At 38.2% G+C, this 17,426-nt stretch overlaps 1 protein-coding gene across 1 annotated transcript; it reads left to right on the plus strand.

Moving 5' to 3' along the window:
* The first annotated feature begins 2,701 nt into the window (after positions 1-2,701).
* On the plus strand, positions 2,702-12,818 carry LOC137265621 (peroxidasin homolog). The gene is made up of 13 exons (XM_067801052.1): positions 2,702-2,750; positions 4,894-4,978; positions 6,759-6,883; positions 7,044-7,220; positions 8,388-8,439; positions 9,255-9,373; positions 9,523-9,627; positions 9,839-9,940; positions 10,750-10,910; positions 11,124-11,629; positions 11,808-11,980; positions 12,241-12,352; positions 12,758-12,818. The coding sequence occupies exons 1-13, from the start codon at positions 2,702-2,704 to the stop codon at positions 12,816-12,818; spliced, it is 1,827 nt and encodes a 608-aa protein (XP_067657153.1).
* The last annotated feature ends 4,608 nt before the right edge of the window (positions 12,819-17,426 follow it).

Consider the following 17,426-nt stretch of genomic DNA (forward strand, 5'->3'; position numbering starts at 1 on the left):
AAAACTCACTCACTGACTCACTCAGAAGACACGCCAGGAACACAAATGTACGTTTTATTCAAGCTTTAATTATCCCATTTTTGTATCAGTATAACTCACATATATTGCAAGATAAAGCAACGTGTGATTTGCAGTATATTCAACTCTTACGTCAGTTGGCAGTCACTAGCTTGTCTGCTTCTGTCGTCTACCCACCAAGATAAAAAATTATATGTGAAACAGACTCATATATTTCCTAACAAGTATGATGACGATTTCCCACATGACAATGGTGGCATTGAGGTTACACATAGAATATTATATACTCCCACATATTCTCTTTTTTTCATTGTTTTAAAATATGTTTGGTTTTAATTTCAATGGGTCCCCTTTGAAGGATTGAGGATCTCTTCCACGGAAAGGGAGGGTCTAACTTGTGCAGTATGACAGCTTTATTAATATCTGACCCTTTGTGTCTCAGCCAGGCAGCCGCGAACGCTTCAATAAGACCTCCGCAAGAAAGGTTACTAAGTATTTTAAGACCACTTCGTCGTCTTTTCGTCATGGAAATACATTTCGTGGAGACCTGGAATCACCATCATCTCACAGCGCTTCGCAAATACACGTTGATATGGTCGAATTAATCAACTCTGCATTTAAAAGTGAATGTGTATGGAATAAAGAAGGGTTTTGTTAAAGGCTGAATTTCGCCTTTAGAGTATTAGTAACCCATGCTTGTCGTAACAGGCGACTAACGAGATCAAAATGTCAGCCTCACTGACTTGGCTGACACATGTCATCGGCTCCTAAGATCGATGCCCTTTCTGTTGATAACTGGATTGTCTGGTCCAGACCCTATTATTTACAGACCGCTGCAACATACCTCGATTACTGCTGAGTGCGACGTAAAACTATCCTCACTCACTGCTAAAATTACTGTTCTTACATGAAAGTAATCTATCTCATATTGTCATGATGCCATCTTTGTACTGATTGGTGAGTTCAATAAAGTCTGAGAACACAATTGTAAATTTGGATTACTGATACCTGATAGGTATCTGTTGTTTTTGTGTTGCATTACTTCCGTTCAACTTTGTTCTGCTACATTGATACCTTTGCAGATTTTTTAAATGTCAGAACATTAAGATTACAATTCACGTTTCTTTGGTCTTTGTCGATTTCGCATCCTGTTCTTTTACGGACTTTTCGTTGTTAAGTTTCAATCTAAGAATTAACACGTTACAAGAGTTATAGGCGATGAAACGTCCTGTCATAGCAATGTCAATGGAGATCATAAGGATAAGATGACCCGTGTCAGTCAAGTCAGCCATACCCATGTCAACAGAGACCATAAAGATACGATGACCCGTGTCAGTCAAGTCAGCCATAGCCATGTCAACAGCGACCATAAAGATACGATGACCCGTGTCAGTCAAGTCAGCCATAGCCATGTCCACAGAGACCATAGAGATACGATGACCCGTGTCAGTCAAGTCAGTCATAGCCATGTCCACAGAGACCATAGAGATACGATGACCCGTGTCAGTCAAGTCAACAAATCATGGTTTAATGGAAATCAATTTCAAATCGGATACTCACTGGTGTGGGACATCTAAACCTGACATTGATTATACATGTAACTCTACGCACATCAATGTCAGCAGAAAAGAAAGATTCGGCCACATAATGGCGAGAAGGAAAGAGAGACTCAAATGGAAACATGAAATGGCACAGACACAGCGCAGTATTCACGTCAACAGTGTGTACTGACAAGACATAAAACACTCTACCCTATCACAGAGTTTACATTAATGACAGATTATATGTGCAAACCTTAAACTCGCTCAACTAATCCGTGAAAGGATTTTAGGATGATTTCACAATGAACCCTCCAGTTGTAAAATCAACACCACCGCCACCACCGCCAACAACAAAAGAAGAACGACATAATATTATGTCACAGTACAAATTCTAGTTGGATCATGTTTCGGGATTCGAACCCGACCCATAGAGTTAGGCACCTAATGGCCAGCACTCAAGATGAGAAGTTTAACCTTCTGAACCACCGAGGCCTCCGTAATCCCAAATATGTTGCATTTGACCTCTTCACAAATTGCATTGCGTATTCACAAAATAGAATAGGTAAGAAAAACAGGTATTATGAGATGGCATTGGTAGGGTGAAGAAAACGTACCTGTATGGTGTAAGTCACCTACCCGTATCATTGCATTAACATCCTCAAGATAGAGTTTCCTACTATAACATTGTAGGTACAACATGTTTAGTTAACACAGAATCCCTAAGAGCTTAATAACCCTAATCACGCCTAAATCAGCAAAGTGATAATTATACTTGGTCATTATGGTGTATGGACAGGCTATAAAATTGATAATAAGATTAACAATGTCAGTACGAGTGACATCCGTATCTCTAACTGCAAGCTGAGGACATTATTGGAAAGACAGTATCACATACATCCTTGCAAATGGAGACGATGCGATGTCTAAATGTTCAATTTACCGCTCAGGGTTTTGTTATCGAAGCGCTTATCTGCGACCCGTGCTGGGATCCTCTAAGTTCATGCTGTCAGCAATACAAATCATAATGTTCATTAAAAGGAAACGTAGTGCATGAAATGAATCTCCATTGTTAAAATTATGAATAAATAGCCAAACCGTACGTATTCAAACACATTGGCACTGTCCATACCGAAGCTGACAGTATGCAGTTACTCCAAGCTCTACTGATCGTCCTCTGCGTTATTCATGCAGGTATGTATTATCACAGACAGACAGAAGATTTTATTGTATGGATGTCATAAGGTCAGCTGTACATCGACATTGATAACAGTATAGAGTTTGGAGCGCTTGGACATTGATTGACACATGAGTTGTACGTACGTGTACATTACTTTCGTACATACACAGCTAAACCTACTAGTATATAAACCTGTGCATTAGGTCATCTTTTGTTCCCACAATAACCGTATTGATGCTTTTGTTTTGTAGGGAATGGGTTTACATTTCCCTAGAAAGACATCTTTCCAGGTTTTACTTTTCATTAGTAAGACCTCTTCTCAGGTTTTACTTTCAGCAATCATCATTTCCTAACTCTATATGGACATCAACGTTCAAATGATATATGAGTTTTTGAAATCAATTGAAAAAATAGGCTCAGAGTGCAAATGTTTTCAGAAACTCTCAGGCATACGCCCTACCACAAAGCTGCCGCGCCGACGAAAGATATGGGGTTGAAATATATTGTTGTAGTTATGTCATTAAAATGATTTTACGATTTTACGTGCGCTTCAGTTATTGTTACAAAGCTTATTTAAATGGTTATGTACATTATAGCCATCATTGACGCAATGTGTTAGAGAAAACCATTCGTTTTGGTAGACTATCCCTCAGCCAGTTTTCATCATTTTTGTCCCTTTGGTCAAAATACACGCGAAATGAAAAGGCATAAACCTTTGAGTGAACTACTGAAAGTAAGTTAAAATGATAAATCACATCGGTAGTACTTCAGCTGTAGCATGACTGTATCAAGTTTTGTATTTATGATAATAACAGATAAATAATAAGAACCTGTCAAAGACGGACATTTAAACAACTAGTTTGTCACAGATATAATTGTAAAACTAGGAATCAACATTTTAACAGTACAAGACGAAGCAATATATAACCGCGCTTTGCCAAATTCTGAAAGTATATCATCACGTTGGAAGGTCATGTTGATCTACATTCCTTTTGCATTCCTGCATTGACCCTAGCTGGATTTCCTTCAGCTATTAGCAATTTACATAATATAGCCATACATTAAAACTACATACATACTACGATTAAAAATAGAGGTAATTTTAAATTAAATTTGAGTCACTCAGGATGACAACAACAGTATCTAGTTACTAATCTAAACGACGTTTATAAACGGTCATAAAATGACATATGTCTAAAGCACATATCAATGATCGTTTTCAGTGAATTCGATCTCTTTTTAAAATTGAATAATATGATGGAAATTAACATGGGTAAAAAGATCCTTCGATATTTTTACATCGAAATAGTTTTCCCTTATATTGTGAATTAACATGCAGTCCCATTTGTTTTGAGGGTGCATATTTTCATAAGTTGGAATCATGCATACAGAATAATGGTACATGTCAAAACATTGACTAGAGAACAGTCTCGTTTCCTTTTTACTTGGTCCCGTCCTATTGCGCAACTTAGTGCGATAACCAGTCCAGAATTTTTAAACTAAGTCAGTTAACTGGGTGCATAAATATTAATCAGTATGATTTGATAAGTCTATGCACTTGAATATTGAAACACTAAGCTCTTTCTAATCATAGCAAACACGTCGTACGGCGTGCTCTGTCGTAAAGCGGGCTCTGACAAACGGAAACCTAGAAATCAGGAAATCTCAAAACGAGGCTCTGCCGCTAGAAAAGTTTGGCGGTCTCTGACGGAAGTGATATTACATCAACCTCGTTGTGCGTCACAGGACTACGGTGAATAAGCGCAAAAAATACATAACAAGTTTAACCAGTGAGCCAGATGCATTGTGACTTATTTTACGACCTCATCATACAGGGGCAGTCTGCAATTCCATAGTTAAGATATGCTGTCTGAACCTCGACTTAAAGTATAGAAAGACGGTGTTGTTAACGTTTATAATTACAATTCATTTATAAATATCATTTTCTTATGAAACAATGAACTGAAATTCAGTTTAACTAGAATTGTTTGAAGTGTCGATTTACACTTTCACACGAGAACATTCGGATCGGCTGAAAAGTAGGTCAGTGTCTGAATAGGTTAATGAGACTTATGTTTTGGTATGTGATGATGATGATGATGGTGATGATGATGACCCATTTTGTTAACATTTTAATCGTCTATATTTTCATGACAGAGTGCGGAGGAGAAAGAACGCCATGTGCATTCATGTCCCGGTCCTCAAGGAGCAAAAGACACACTGAGCCTGTCAACAGGAAAAGGTAAATAGAAAAAAATGTGTCACACCGTTAATCAACTGTGCTCGTATGCTAATGTACATCAGACTTCAACGAAAAATAAAGGAATTTGAATGTTGTTTTCAATTTTCCTGAATACATCGAGTCAAATTGTAGGGGAGAAAACAAGTAGTACTGAAGAAATGAAATATATTTTCCAGTGACAGTGATGATATCTCAGGGTTCTAAGCCAATCTTATTTTTGTGCAAATTCGTTGTAGCTTGACCTCTATGCTAATGATATGGCGGTACTAGATAAAGCTTTTCATTGGCTAATATTCAAACCCGTTTATTAATGTGTGATTCTTTGACGCAGTTCATGCAGTATTTCTGCCTTTTCTCATCATAGGAGAAGCACTATATTATTGCATTAAGTGTTGAAGACGTAAAGTGAGCACTGAGAAAAAAGGCATATACACTTCTAATCAAAAGCTTAGACTCACTCAAAACATCCACAATATGTTATATATGTACATATATATATATATATATATATATATATATATATATATATATATATATATATATATATATATATATATATATATATATATATATATACACACACATATATATATATATATATATATATATACATATATATACATATATATATATATATATATATATATATATATATATATATATATATATATATATATATATATATATATATATATATATATATATATATATATATATGTACATATCTGTGTGTGTGTGTGTGTGTTTGTGTGTGTGTAATCTTTATGCAGATGGATCGCACATGCATGAGGATCATGCATTAAACTGCTGACGTGCAAATATCGTCCATGTGAATAGCTGCGTCCTAGTGTAAACTTTTATGAAGAAAATTCACTTTTTTATTTTTGTGGAACTGATGACGATCTTTTCAACGATACGAATTTGTTTTACAATACATCAGTTCATGTGTAAAAAGTACCTTTGAACATTGTGGAATATTTCGCAAAATAGTCTAGAACAGTTCGCTGACGTAACTGGTAATATTTACACTACTCAATCTGCGCTTTTGATAGGAAGCATATTCTACGGAGAGAAAAAGAAATATTCACAGAAAGGTGAAAGCGCTGAAATCACACTTTCCGTAAAATTGTTGTGAACAACTGAAATAACATTCGATTGTGTTCAATTACTGCTTGATGGTTTAACATCCGTTTAGGGCACAACAAATCTCCTGCAGCTCCAAGCTCTCTTCCATACAACGAATGCCCTTCCGGGATTATTACGCTAAAGAGACAAAGGAAATCATTTGCAATGTCACCACCCCTGTGCATGTATGAGAATCCTCTTTTAGCTGGGATGTATTTAAAGCTCACCCACTTGACATCGTCGATTACCTGCGATGATCGATGCTCATCATGCTGATCACGGGATTGTCTGGTTCAGATCGTTTCATGTAGCTGGAATGTTACTGATTGAGTCGTTCAACAACAAATATCTACTGAATCTGACAAACACAAGTTCTCATTAATTGTTCACATATTCACAGTACCCCAAACACCGAGAAAATGTTTTAACTGCTGAAGATGGCATTCACTTTTCTGAGTGGTGTTTGTCAACATTAGTTGTGTTTACATGCCCTTTAGCATTTCACAAGGTCTTTCCGACGTGTTCAAATGTATCAGTAATGTATAACATTTTCAAAATTGAATACCAGTTAGTCCAAGTCAAATATTTTCTTGACTCTTGCTTGGGATATAATAGTGATAACATGCCGTCTGAAACTAATCCTTTTCTTATGCAGGCAAGTGAGCTGTGACTCAAGTGACATCTATAGGACAGCTAGTGGCACGTGTAATAACTTGCAGAATTCGGGCTGGGGAGCTGCAGGTGCTCAACTTGCAAGGTGGCTGGAACCTGAGTATGCTAGCGGTCAGTTGATCTGTTGTACTTTCACTTTATTTCATCAATAACGGAACTACATGACCTAGTATTCTGTCATGTATTTGTTTTAAGGTATATAAAACTCTACAGCTTCATCAACAAGATGATGAAACTACAAACAAACATTTGTGCTGTCTGTTTACAGGAACTGGTGGAAACCCCAGAGCTCTGGCCTCTAATGGCCAAAACCTGCCTAACCCAAGAAGTGTCAGCAATCATGTTCACTTTGAACTGAGTTTCCTGTCTCCCAGCCACTCCGTCATGTTGATGCAGTGGGGTCAGTTCATTGACCACGACATTACGGGAACTCCGGTGATTACAAGTATGTATTGTCTTAAGAGATGTTGTAGATCATAGAACAAACTTCCCGACACAAGAGTCTAGTTTGTTGACCATAGTTAATGAAGGGGGAACTTATTGCCCTTCAGCAGTTCCGTGCAACAGTTGACATTATGAACACCACCAACATTCCTGAAGAACAGTTCGGATAGGATGTAAAATGTTCATAAGTAGTGCGTGTTACTACGAAAGCCTATGACGGTCAAATCCGTATCTGTAATTACGAGTTTAAAAGGTTGTAATTTCGAGTTTAAAAATAACGACTTTTCACAAAAAGTTCATAATTACGACTTTTTCAAAAATAAATCTTGTAATTACATTTTATGAAAACCTCGTAATTACGACTTTTAATCTCGTAATTACGACTTTTCAAAACGCAAATTTCAGATACGGATTTGACCCTAATAGGCTTTCGTATTGTTACTGCCACGATTCGTATAACAGTCATTCAGTAGATGAGTAAGATGGAGCCTCCCAGCGGCGACTGAAGGAGTCTGTCCCACTTCTTTTCCATTGTCTGGCTTAGTTCAACCAACTTGACCGTGGCCAATGACCGTGAACATGGCCTACACCAAGTCCATCATGGTGATGCCATCCCCCAACATAACTGACCATCAGCAAATTGGTGGTGTTTTCTTCAGTTAATTGGCTTGGCGAATTTTGAAGTCTTCAGGAATGTTAAGCTTATCACGGTAGTGTCATGTGAATGGTACTATCATAACTGAATCCCTAGTTTCGAATCCCAGATATTTCAGCATTGAAAGTATCGCAAATAGTCCGTAGATGTGAAGATGAGCTTTTACCGAGCAAAACAAGAAGGAAGTAAATCTCAATCTAGAGAATATAGACTTAACAGGATTGACATAAATAATGATCTACATACCTTGATCGACCTAAGTGTCAAAATACGAAATTACATTCACTGAACTTAGTATCGCAAAACGAAGTTCGACAACACCCGCATACTATTCTTTTTAATATTGTAAGTTTTCATATTTTTGCCTGTCATGTTTTTTTATAACCTTTGTTCTTTTCCGTGGTAGTTCATATTTCTGATTTATATTTTCTATCACTTCGTGTATGTGAAACTATTTCTTCAGGTCGATCCTCTTTACTGAAGTCTACTGTAAATCGGTTTGATACTTTACAGATAACGGAACTGCTATTGACTGTTGTGACAGAACTGATTCTGTTCCTAGCGAGTAAGTCATAATATATCTCACACTGAAAGTACCAATACAGAACACACCATAATAGAACTCCATACTGTTTATCCCTATGTCATGCTATTCATTTGAATATTTTAAAGCAACAAATGCATCAAAGAGATGCCATTAATTACCAGACCCGTGAAGGGCCCGGGGTAGAATAGGCCTTCAGCAACCCATGCTTGCCATAAAAAGCGACTATGCTTGTCGTAGGAGGCGACTAACGGGATCGGGTGGTCAGGCTCGCTGACTTGGTTGACAGATCGATGCCCATGTTGTTGATCACTGGATTGTCTGGTCCAGAATTGGTTATTTACAGACCACCGCCATATGGCTTGAATATTGCTGAATGCAGCGTAAAACTAAACTCACGCACTCACTCACTAATTAATTACCAACTTCACATCAAAGGTCGATGGAAACATAAAAAGCTGACCTTCTTTCAACGGTGACAATACAACTCATAGCAATAAACATTAATGATGTTTTCCTTCACTACTGAGGGCGTTACTAGTCATATGATATACCAAAAGTAAGTGAGGGAGTGAGGGAGTTAATATCTATCGTCGCATTGGCAATGTTTCCGCAATTTCACTGGAACCAATTTGACATCGTTAATCAGATTTTGGAGTGAGCTGAAATATAGTCATCTCGATAAACAAAAGACAAGACGATTTAAAACGTAGAATATCTTAATTTACTTCGAATGTTTTGAGACTTAAGCATCCGTCGAGGAGACCAAAATTCGGAAACGTACTTTGGATAAACGTACATGTGAAGTACAGAAAGTGTTTTCTTTCTTCCATCAGTCCTGCCTCTCCATGTTTTCCGATCAACGTTCCCGATGGGGATTTCTACTTTGGCGATGGTAAATGTATGAATCTCGCGAGATCGGAGGCTGTCTCTGGAACTGGCACAGATTCTTCAAGTAAGGACATTTGATGATTTATCTTTTGTAATATCTGAAGCATCAAACTCAATGTGTCCAGGATATGTGATCAAAGATAAGCGTTCTCTATATCATTCAAGCTGCACAAAACGTTTTAAACCTTACACAGTAAACAAATTTTATTACAGACCCTCGCCAACAGTACAATGCATTATCTGCCTTCATTGATGGTTCCCACATCTACGGCATTACTGACGCCGAAATGAACGAGCTCAGAGACACTGAATCTGGATGTATGTTGCAAGTTTTGATTTCATCCTAACAACAGATATATTTATATAACCTACAATTGTATATGAATACTTGAACATAACATGATACCTTCATGCAATTTGATTTTCTTCACAATTACCACCTCATCCTACCTACTTTATTGGTAATGAATAATCTGATCACAATTAAGCATGCTCATGTATGGTAATTCATGATTCCATCGTGTTCCAGCTGGGTTGCTGAAAGTGGGAACAAACAACCTCCTGCCACAAGGAGATTCCGATGATTGCTTTCTTGATACGTCAGATTCCACCAACTACTGTTTCAAAGCAGGTCGTTACCAAAAAACACTGTTCTGTTTTGTGGGTAATTTGAGCTAGTTTCAGTGATGATGGTACACTATGTGATTTGACATTGCAATATATACGTTAGATTACAAATGAAAAAATCCGTGTGTAATGTGCACCTTGTTGATGCTGAGGCTGATAACGGAGGTGACACATACTACATTATATAACAGTAGACTGTAAGACCCTTGTGAATTTATAAGGGTCTTACACTCCCGCACACGGTTTCAAAACACAGTGTGACGAATTTATTACCCTTACCCCTTACAATCGTTTAAATAAACCTATCGTCAAACAACACCACTCAACCTTTGGTTAAATCAGACGCAAAACGTTTCGCCATGATACTTCATAAACGGTCATAAAGGGAGATCACTCTGGATGGCTTAGTTTATGATAAAATATAAAATTTACGGTTTTGTTAAACGGCAAGTGAAATACAGAAACATTTAATTTTTATTTATTTATTGAAACAAACAAATAAGAAAATATGTCAACAATTTAACTACACTGTTCACACACATAATTGAAACGATCAGTTGTTTGGCAGCCACATTCCATCAAAGGTCCATTCGTAGATTCCGTGTAGTGTGACAGATTTGACGTACTGTACATCCTGGCAAATCCAGCTACTGGGTTTCGTATGCTTTGGCAATTGGCCCATCAGAATTCGACAAAGTTATCTTCAGGGCAAAAATGTACATTGTGCAAATGATGCTTTTGCTTATATTCATAAGAACAGTTCCTGTGGAATAACGTTTTACCGGCATTGTTCCATTTATTGTTCTATTGTAGGTGACAGTAGAGTCAATGTCTTCCCTGGACTTAGCGCTCTTCACACACTCTTCATGAGAGAACACAACCGTGTTGCAACAGCTCTTAAAGGATTCAACGCTGACTGGGATGACGAAAAACTCTTCCAAGAAGCACGACGAATAGTCATTGCTGAATTGCAGGTAAATTTATTCATGTTGCATTAAAAAACTAAACAATAAATATGGTGCAAAGTACATGCATGAGGAAGGAACATGACAACTGATCAACTGGCAATACTAGGTAAACCTGTTGAAAACAGTAACTAACATTTACCTTGCCCGTGCACTCCATTTCTATAAATGAGTTACTGCAAACATTGATTCCTTCTACATGTGCTTTCCATATACCCTCAGGTGATAACATACAATGAGTGGCTGCCTGAAATTCTTGGCGTTAACGGGTCTGCTGCATACGGCCTCGGACTCGACAACTACAACTACAATTCCACACTTGACCCATCTCTAAGTAACGTCTTCTCCACAGCAGCTTTTCGATTTGGTCATTCTATGGTGCCTGAAAACCTGACAATAGGAAATGAAGTCGTGGACACTGGTGACCTGTTTAAGAGAACCAAATATGTCATCAACAATCTGGATAACGTTATCACTAGTCTACTGAACGCTCCTGGTGAACGAGCTGATGCGTGGTATGTCGATGGCATGAGGCAGAGGATGTTTGAGAAAGACTCCGCCGCAAAGGACGGATTCGACATTGTGGCTCTGAACATTCAGCGTGGACGGGAGCATGGTCTTCCTCCCTACAACGACTGGAGAGACTACTGTGATCTCGACAGAATAAGTTCCTTCGTGACTGGTAATGACTTTGGGATTATTCAAGCTCGTGATCTTCGAGATATGTAGTAAGTGTTTTTGTCTCTGGAGACCTTCATTTGCAAATTTGATCCATGTTATTTCGTGTGGCAATACACTATGTAATCAATGTTCAAACAATATTGTTTGATGGTGAACATTTATCACCAGTTCCAAAAGCATTTTGTATGAAGAGTACAATGATATAATGGGACATTGCTTCTTCAGCAACAACGTCGATGACATTGACCTGTACAGTGGAGGTATTGCTGAAGCTCCTGTTGCGGGAGCAGCAGTAGGAAATACTTACATCTGTCTAATCGGCAAACAGTTCAAGAAACTGAGGGATGGGGACAGGTTCTGGTTTGAATCTACTGACTCCGTCACCGGCTTTACACCCGGTAAACACACACATACTCCTTTCGCGCTGGTTACTGAACTCCTTCATGACGTTTTTCTCATTAAGCTGAAATCAACACAGCTAAGAAAAAAGTCATTTGCTTAGAGACGTTTTCGACGTAAATGACAATGTTGATATTCCTTTGTAACATTTCTTTGTTTGAATTCAGAACGAATAACACAGCTGATGCCATCAAGTTGTTTTTTTTCCTCGTTGACTACAATGCCTTAATTTTCATCACGTTTCCTTGTTTAAATATAGCTCAAATAACGCAGCTGAAAAGGGCGTCTTTAGCCCGCATCATCTGTGACAATGCCGACAATATCAGCACCATCCAGCGTCGGGCCTTCCTCAACGTTGGCGCAGGAGCTAAGTATGTTGTACTTTTCAAAATACTTTCGCTTTTAATCTACGTTATTGGTCTAAAAGTAAGACTATTTTTCACACTTTAGAATGCATGTTTTAATAAAATATATTTCTAGTATCATGTTGAAAAACGCCCATGAAATGAAAACGAAAAACAAATGATATACAGTGGAAGCTGTCACAATCGGCATCTGTCCAATCCGGTAGGCTGTCTACACTGGTATAAAATCTCAGTCCCGTCTGTGGCTTGAACAATTATCATCAGCTCGTTATAACGTTATCTAAACTGGATTATTTCTTCAGTCCCGATGTATGCCGGCTTAGACGGGTTCCACTGTATATGTAAGTTGTATTCAGCAAGATATTTAAATGTGATTCCGTTTAGAAAGCTGGTGATTGGTTTTATTATCAGTAACCAGGGGGTCGACTGTTCGGAGCTGAATCAAGTGAGACTTCGGAGATGGAGAGAATAATGAATCAACCATTGCCAAGACCTTACCACACTGTGTCGGCTCTGTCAATAAAATGCCAATTTTATACCTGTGGGTTTGTCATACTTGTGGAAACGAATCTTACATTCAGTTTGTAGCTGACGTTGAATACAAATCTAGACCACAAACACAATTTCGATCAGTCTGTCTTTCAAATGACTAGGATGTGGATCATCAGTGGATCATCAGTGGATCATCAGAAATCGGTGTTGACACTCGGTTATGAGTGTGAATGAAATGACTTAACTTTTCGTTGCGTTAGTTGGAATTAGGTACTGATCGTGAGTTTTATCTTACGCCATACTCAGCAATATTCCAACTATATGACAGCGGTCTTCAAATAATCGAGTCTGGACCAGACAATCCAGTAATCAACAGCATGAGCATCAATCTGCGCAATAGGGAACCGATTCCATGTGTCAACCAAGTCAGCGAGCCTGACCATCCGATCCCGTTAGTCGCCTCTTACGACAAACAGAGTCGCGATTTATGGCAAGCATGGGTTGCTGAAGGCCTATTTTATCCCGCGACCTTCACGGGTCACCTTTTATGGCATGCATGGGTTGCTGAAGGCCTATTCTACCTTGAGCCCATGGTGAAGTATAGCTGTGGACACCGAAAGTCTTGTAACGGGGCTTATGAAAATGATGGATTTTATGCATTTTCTGATGGTGGGCGTCCCAGTGAGAGGATTGGTTTGTTACTGATACTTAGGTGTCAGCAGTCAAAGCAAATCCCGTGCTGATACCATGGTGTTCTTTCATGTCGAATGGCCCTACAGGCGTGCATTGTGAGGCCCACCTTCAGAGTTAATGACTTGGACGATATGACGTTCCTGGCCATCCACGAACAATACATCAATCAGTTACACAGATTCAGTGGCAGATGTCAGGCACATGCTGAGGCACTCAATCTCTACTTCAAAACCGTTTATAATCATAAACATTTGGGATTAACATTTTTAAAAGATTGTAAATGGTCTGGCCACATTGATAATATTGTGAAAACAACTTCAAAAGTGATATCTTCTCTACGTAAACTCAAATTTGTATATTGAATAGAATTTATGTAATGTTCGTAAGACCCCATTTCGAAAATGCGTTTGAAGTATGGGATGGGTGTGCTCAATACCAAGCAAATAGTTTAAACAACTGCAATTAGAAGCAGCAAGAACTGTAACAGATTTGCCGAAATATACTCATCATGAACATCTGTATGAAAATGATGGGAATCTTTATCAGAATGTAGGAGATCGCGAGAACTTTGTCTTTATTACAAAATACAGCATAATATGGCATCATCGTACCTTAATGATCTTGTTCCTGGGAAGGTAGCGTCTACAAATAGCTAAAATCTTCGAAACTCTGACGATATCTCGCTTCCCTTCTCCCGATTAAAGTTTTCGAAATATTCGCATTTTCCATCCACAATTAGACTGTGGAATTGAATTCCAGTTGAAGTTAGAAAAAACTTGTCATCGAATTCTTTTAAATCTGATATTCTTGTAACACAAAACACAATACTTTGATTTTGGACCGAGAATCACTAATACCACCCTTACAAAACTACGTTACATGTGTAGTCAACTGAATTACGGTCTATTTCGTTCTGGTATAATAGATAATCCCAAATGTTCTTGTGGATATGTTTGTGAAAATTCTTATCATTACCTATTTGACTGTTAACTATATACTCAACAGAGATCTATCATGATGGTTACTTTACGTAGTGTTACCAGTGTTAATATAAACTCTGAGTTACTGCTAAGTGGCAATGCCGATCTGACTGGTCATGCATATCAAAACATATTTAAAATTGTTCAAACATATATTTGTCAATCAAAAAGATTTGCCTAATTATTGCAATTGCCCCAATGTTTCCCATCTTTCTGTTCTTGTCTGTCCATCTTGTATAAGTAATGTAAATAATATTATGTAAATACTGTGGAGAAAGTGTTCTAAGTTGTATAACTTGTATCCAATCCTTTTACACTGAATAAAATAAGTCCAAAACAAACAATAAGTATATAAAATAGCCAAAATACCCCAGAATGCGATCCAAAGACTTTATTCAAAGATATGTCCCTGAAAATCAACGTGACATATCAACACACTGAATGTGTGAATGTAGAGTAACCACAAACCTTGTAATGTGTAAAAGTGTACAGATTAACTGATTGCCCAAGCTGGCTATGAAGACAAAAGGACCTAAGAGGGAAAGGACTTATGTTATTGTGTTGTGTGTTGAACATTCGGTAAGCATTCTCAGTGAACATGGCTGTGAGTGATAGTTAAGGCTGAGTAATAGCATAAACAATATGACTAAAACTATGCAATGAATTTGCAAACATTTATTTACATGTATTCTAATCAATACACAACATCCAAAAATATACAATATATGTTACCACCACACTTGTCTTATGCTAAATATAGAACAAAGATCATTTCTGAAAACAATTGGGGGCGCGGTGAGCGAGCTGGCTAAAGCGCCAGGTTAGTGATCCAGCGAGGTTGAGCTGTTGGGATCGAGCCCACCTGTGACTGGGTGTAAAACTCTCCGAGTCATCTTTGTGTGCGTGTTGTTACAACCCCTAGTGTGCAGAACATAACCCTGTGCATTTAAAAGAAACCTTGAATCCGTTCGTATATGACAGGAGGGTAGCCACATGATCACGTGCAAACACCTAGTTGCGGGTACAGCAACCTGCTTGTACCTTAAGTACTGTGATCCAGCTCTGAATGGGTACCTCGATAGGATGAGACAGCTACTCAGTTTCTTTGAACTAGGGTTCCGTATCACCTGTTCTGGATTAGAGCGAGTAAGCTTTGTTTTAAGCCGCCTTTAGGAATATACCAGCACTATCACTAGGGACGTGAGGATTGACCTTCAGACATTATAACCACGTAGGGAATCCAGCCCGGGTCTTCGGCGTGACGAGCGAACGCTGATCCGGATTAGAATTGATCTTGAAATAACCTATGGTTGTGAAAAGTGACCAAAGGGATCAGGTGGTCAGGCTCGCTAATTTGGCTTACACATGCCATCGTATCCCAGCTGCTTAGATCGGTGTTCATGCTGTTGATTACTGTATTGTCTGGTCCAGTTATCTGCACACATTGCTGGCATATTTTTGAGTGCGACGTATAATTAACTTCTCTCACTGACCCATATCTCCATCTGAAGATCATTTGATTCACGTACATTATCAATCTATATAAACCTAAAGTGTGCTTCTCTCTATACATTAGGTCATCTCTTGTTTTCCCAGAATAACTTTATTTGAGGTTTTTGTGTTGGAGTAAGACCGCTTCCCTGTGTTTACTTTTCGTAACTTTATATGAACATCAACATTCAAATGATCCATGAGTGTCTGAAATCAATTGGAAAATATCATTCAAGATTTTAGTCAGACTTCAAAGGTTTTCCGACGGGGGATAGGAACCGCAATTCCCTCATCCGTAGGCAGGCGCTCAACCGCACGGCCACCGGGACGATTGTGGAGGGCTTAAATTATCTACTTATAGTTACTCTCGTTAAATTGATTTTACGCGCGCTTCAGTAATTGTTATGTGGCTTCAATAAATGATCATCTATTTTGTAATTACGAATCACTGGCGGTATATATGTTAGAGAAAATGCTTCTCCTCGGTTCTGGTAGACAATGTAAAACCATCGGGGTCAGGAAATTTCCCACCCCTCCGGTTTTACATTGTCTACCAAAACCTCGGAGGCGTGTTTCTCCTATACCTATAACCTTTCCTGTATTCTCTATTTTATACATCTACATGCACTCATTTAAGCATTTTCACCCATTTATAGTAAATTCATTTGAGCATCTACATATTTTAGGGAACATTTCACGCATCAACCACTTGTAGTAACTCCCACAGATTTCCTCATGAACATACCAGCAATCAAAAGTGCTTCAAGGAAACAATTTCTCTTTGATTAAGCTCTATTGCTGGCGTTTATAAAAACAGGGTGATTAATACTGGCACTCTATCGGTGTACAATACATCATTAATAGTTCCGACATATTAAAAACGTGCACAAACTGGAAAGCGTTGCAACCAGGTGTAACCTGAGGTGCGAAAAATTCAGTTTTTGTTAAAATAAATATGTCGAAATAACAAAGACAATATTTACTGAAAATAGGGATAGGCATTGCATAACTAGCAACTCGATATATTTCTGATTATGATCTCAAATGATTACCAAATTGCTTTTCATCTACGATCAGTCTCTTATCATGCAGTAATATCTTTTCATAAAGCAGGACGAGGTTATTCTCATGACTATCGCACTCATATACTCATTACGTTGTCCAACCAGAAGTCCTTAATGACCATTTACCACACGGGGTCTTGTTTTGATCGAGTCACCAAGGCAGTCCACGCATTAAACCTCAGCCCTCTCCTGTGACCAGTTTTTGTTGCTTTGTATTAGCAATACTACATGTTGTTATATCTGACAGGTGTAACCGGAGCTGCGACGGAATCAGTTTTTATTCTATTTGTTTGTGGGAATATAAAAAAAAAATAGTCTACTAATAACATATTCGTGTATTACTGACAATAAGAATAGCTT

This window comes from Haliotis asinina, chromosome 15, assembly GCF_037392515.1.
Source record: "Haliotis asinina isolate JCU_RB_2024 chromosome 15, JCU_Hal_asi_v2, whole genome shotgun sequence".
NCBI classification, from domain to species: Eukaryota; Metazoa; Mollusca; class Gastropoda; order Lepetellida; family Haliotidae; genus Haliotis; species Haliotis asinina.

Excerpts from the sequence above, each read along its gene's own strand:
- LOC137265621 (XM_067801052.1), top strand. The coding sequence starts at position 2,702 with ATGCAGTTACTCCAAGCTCTACTGATCGTCCTCTGCGTTATTCATGCA. Across the intron at positions 7,221-8,387 it reads GGGAACTCCGGTGATTACAA|ATAACGGAACTGCTATTGAC; the intron begins GTATGTATTGTC and ends GATACTTTACAG. Across the intron at positions 11,981-12,240 it reads CGTCACCGGCTTTACACCCG|CTCAAATAACGCAGCTGAAA; the intron begins GTAAACACACAC and ends GTTTAAATATAG.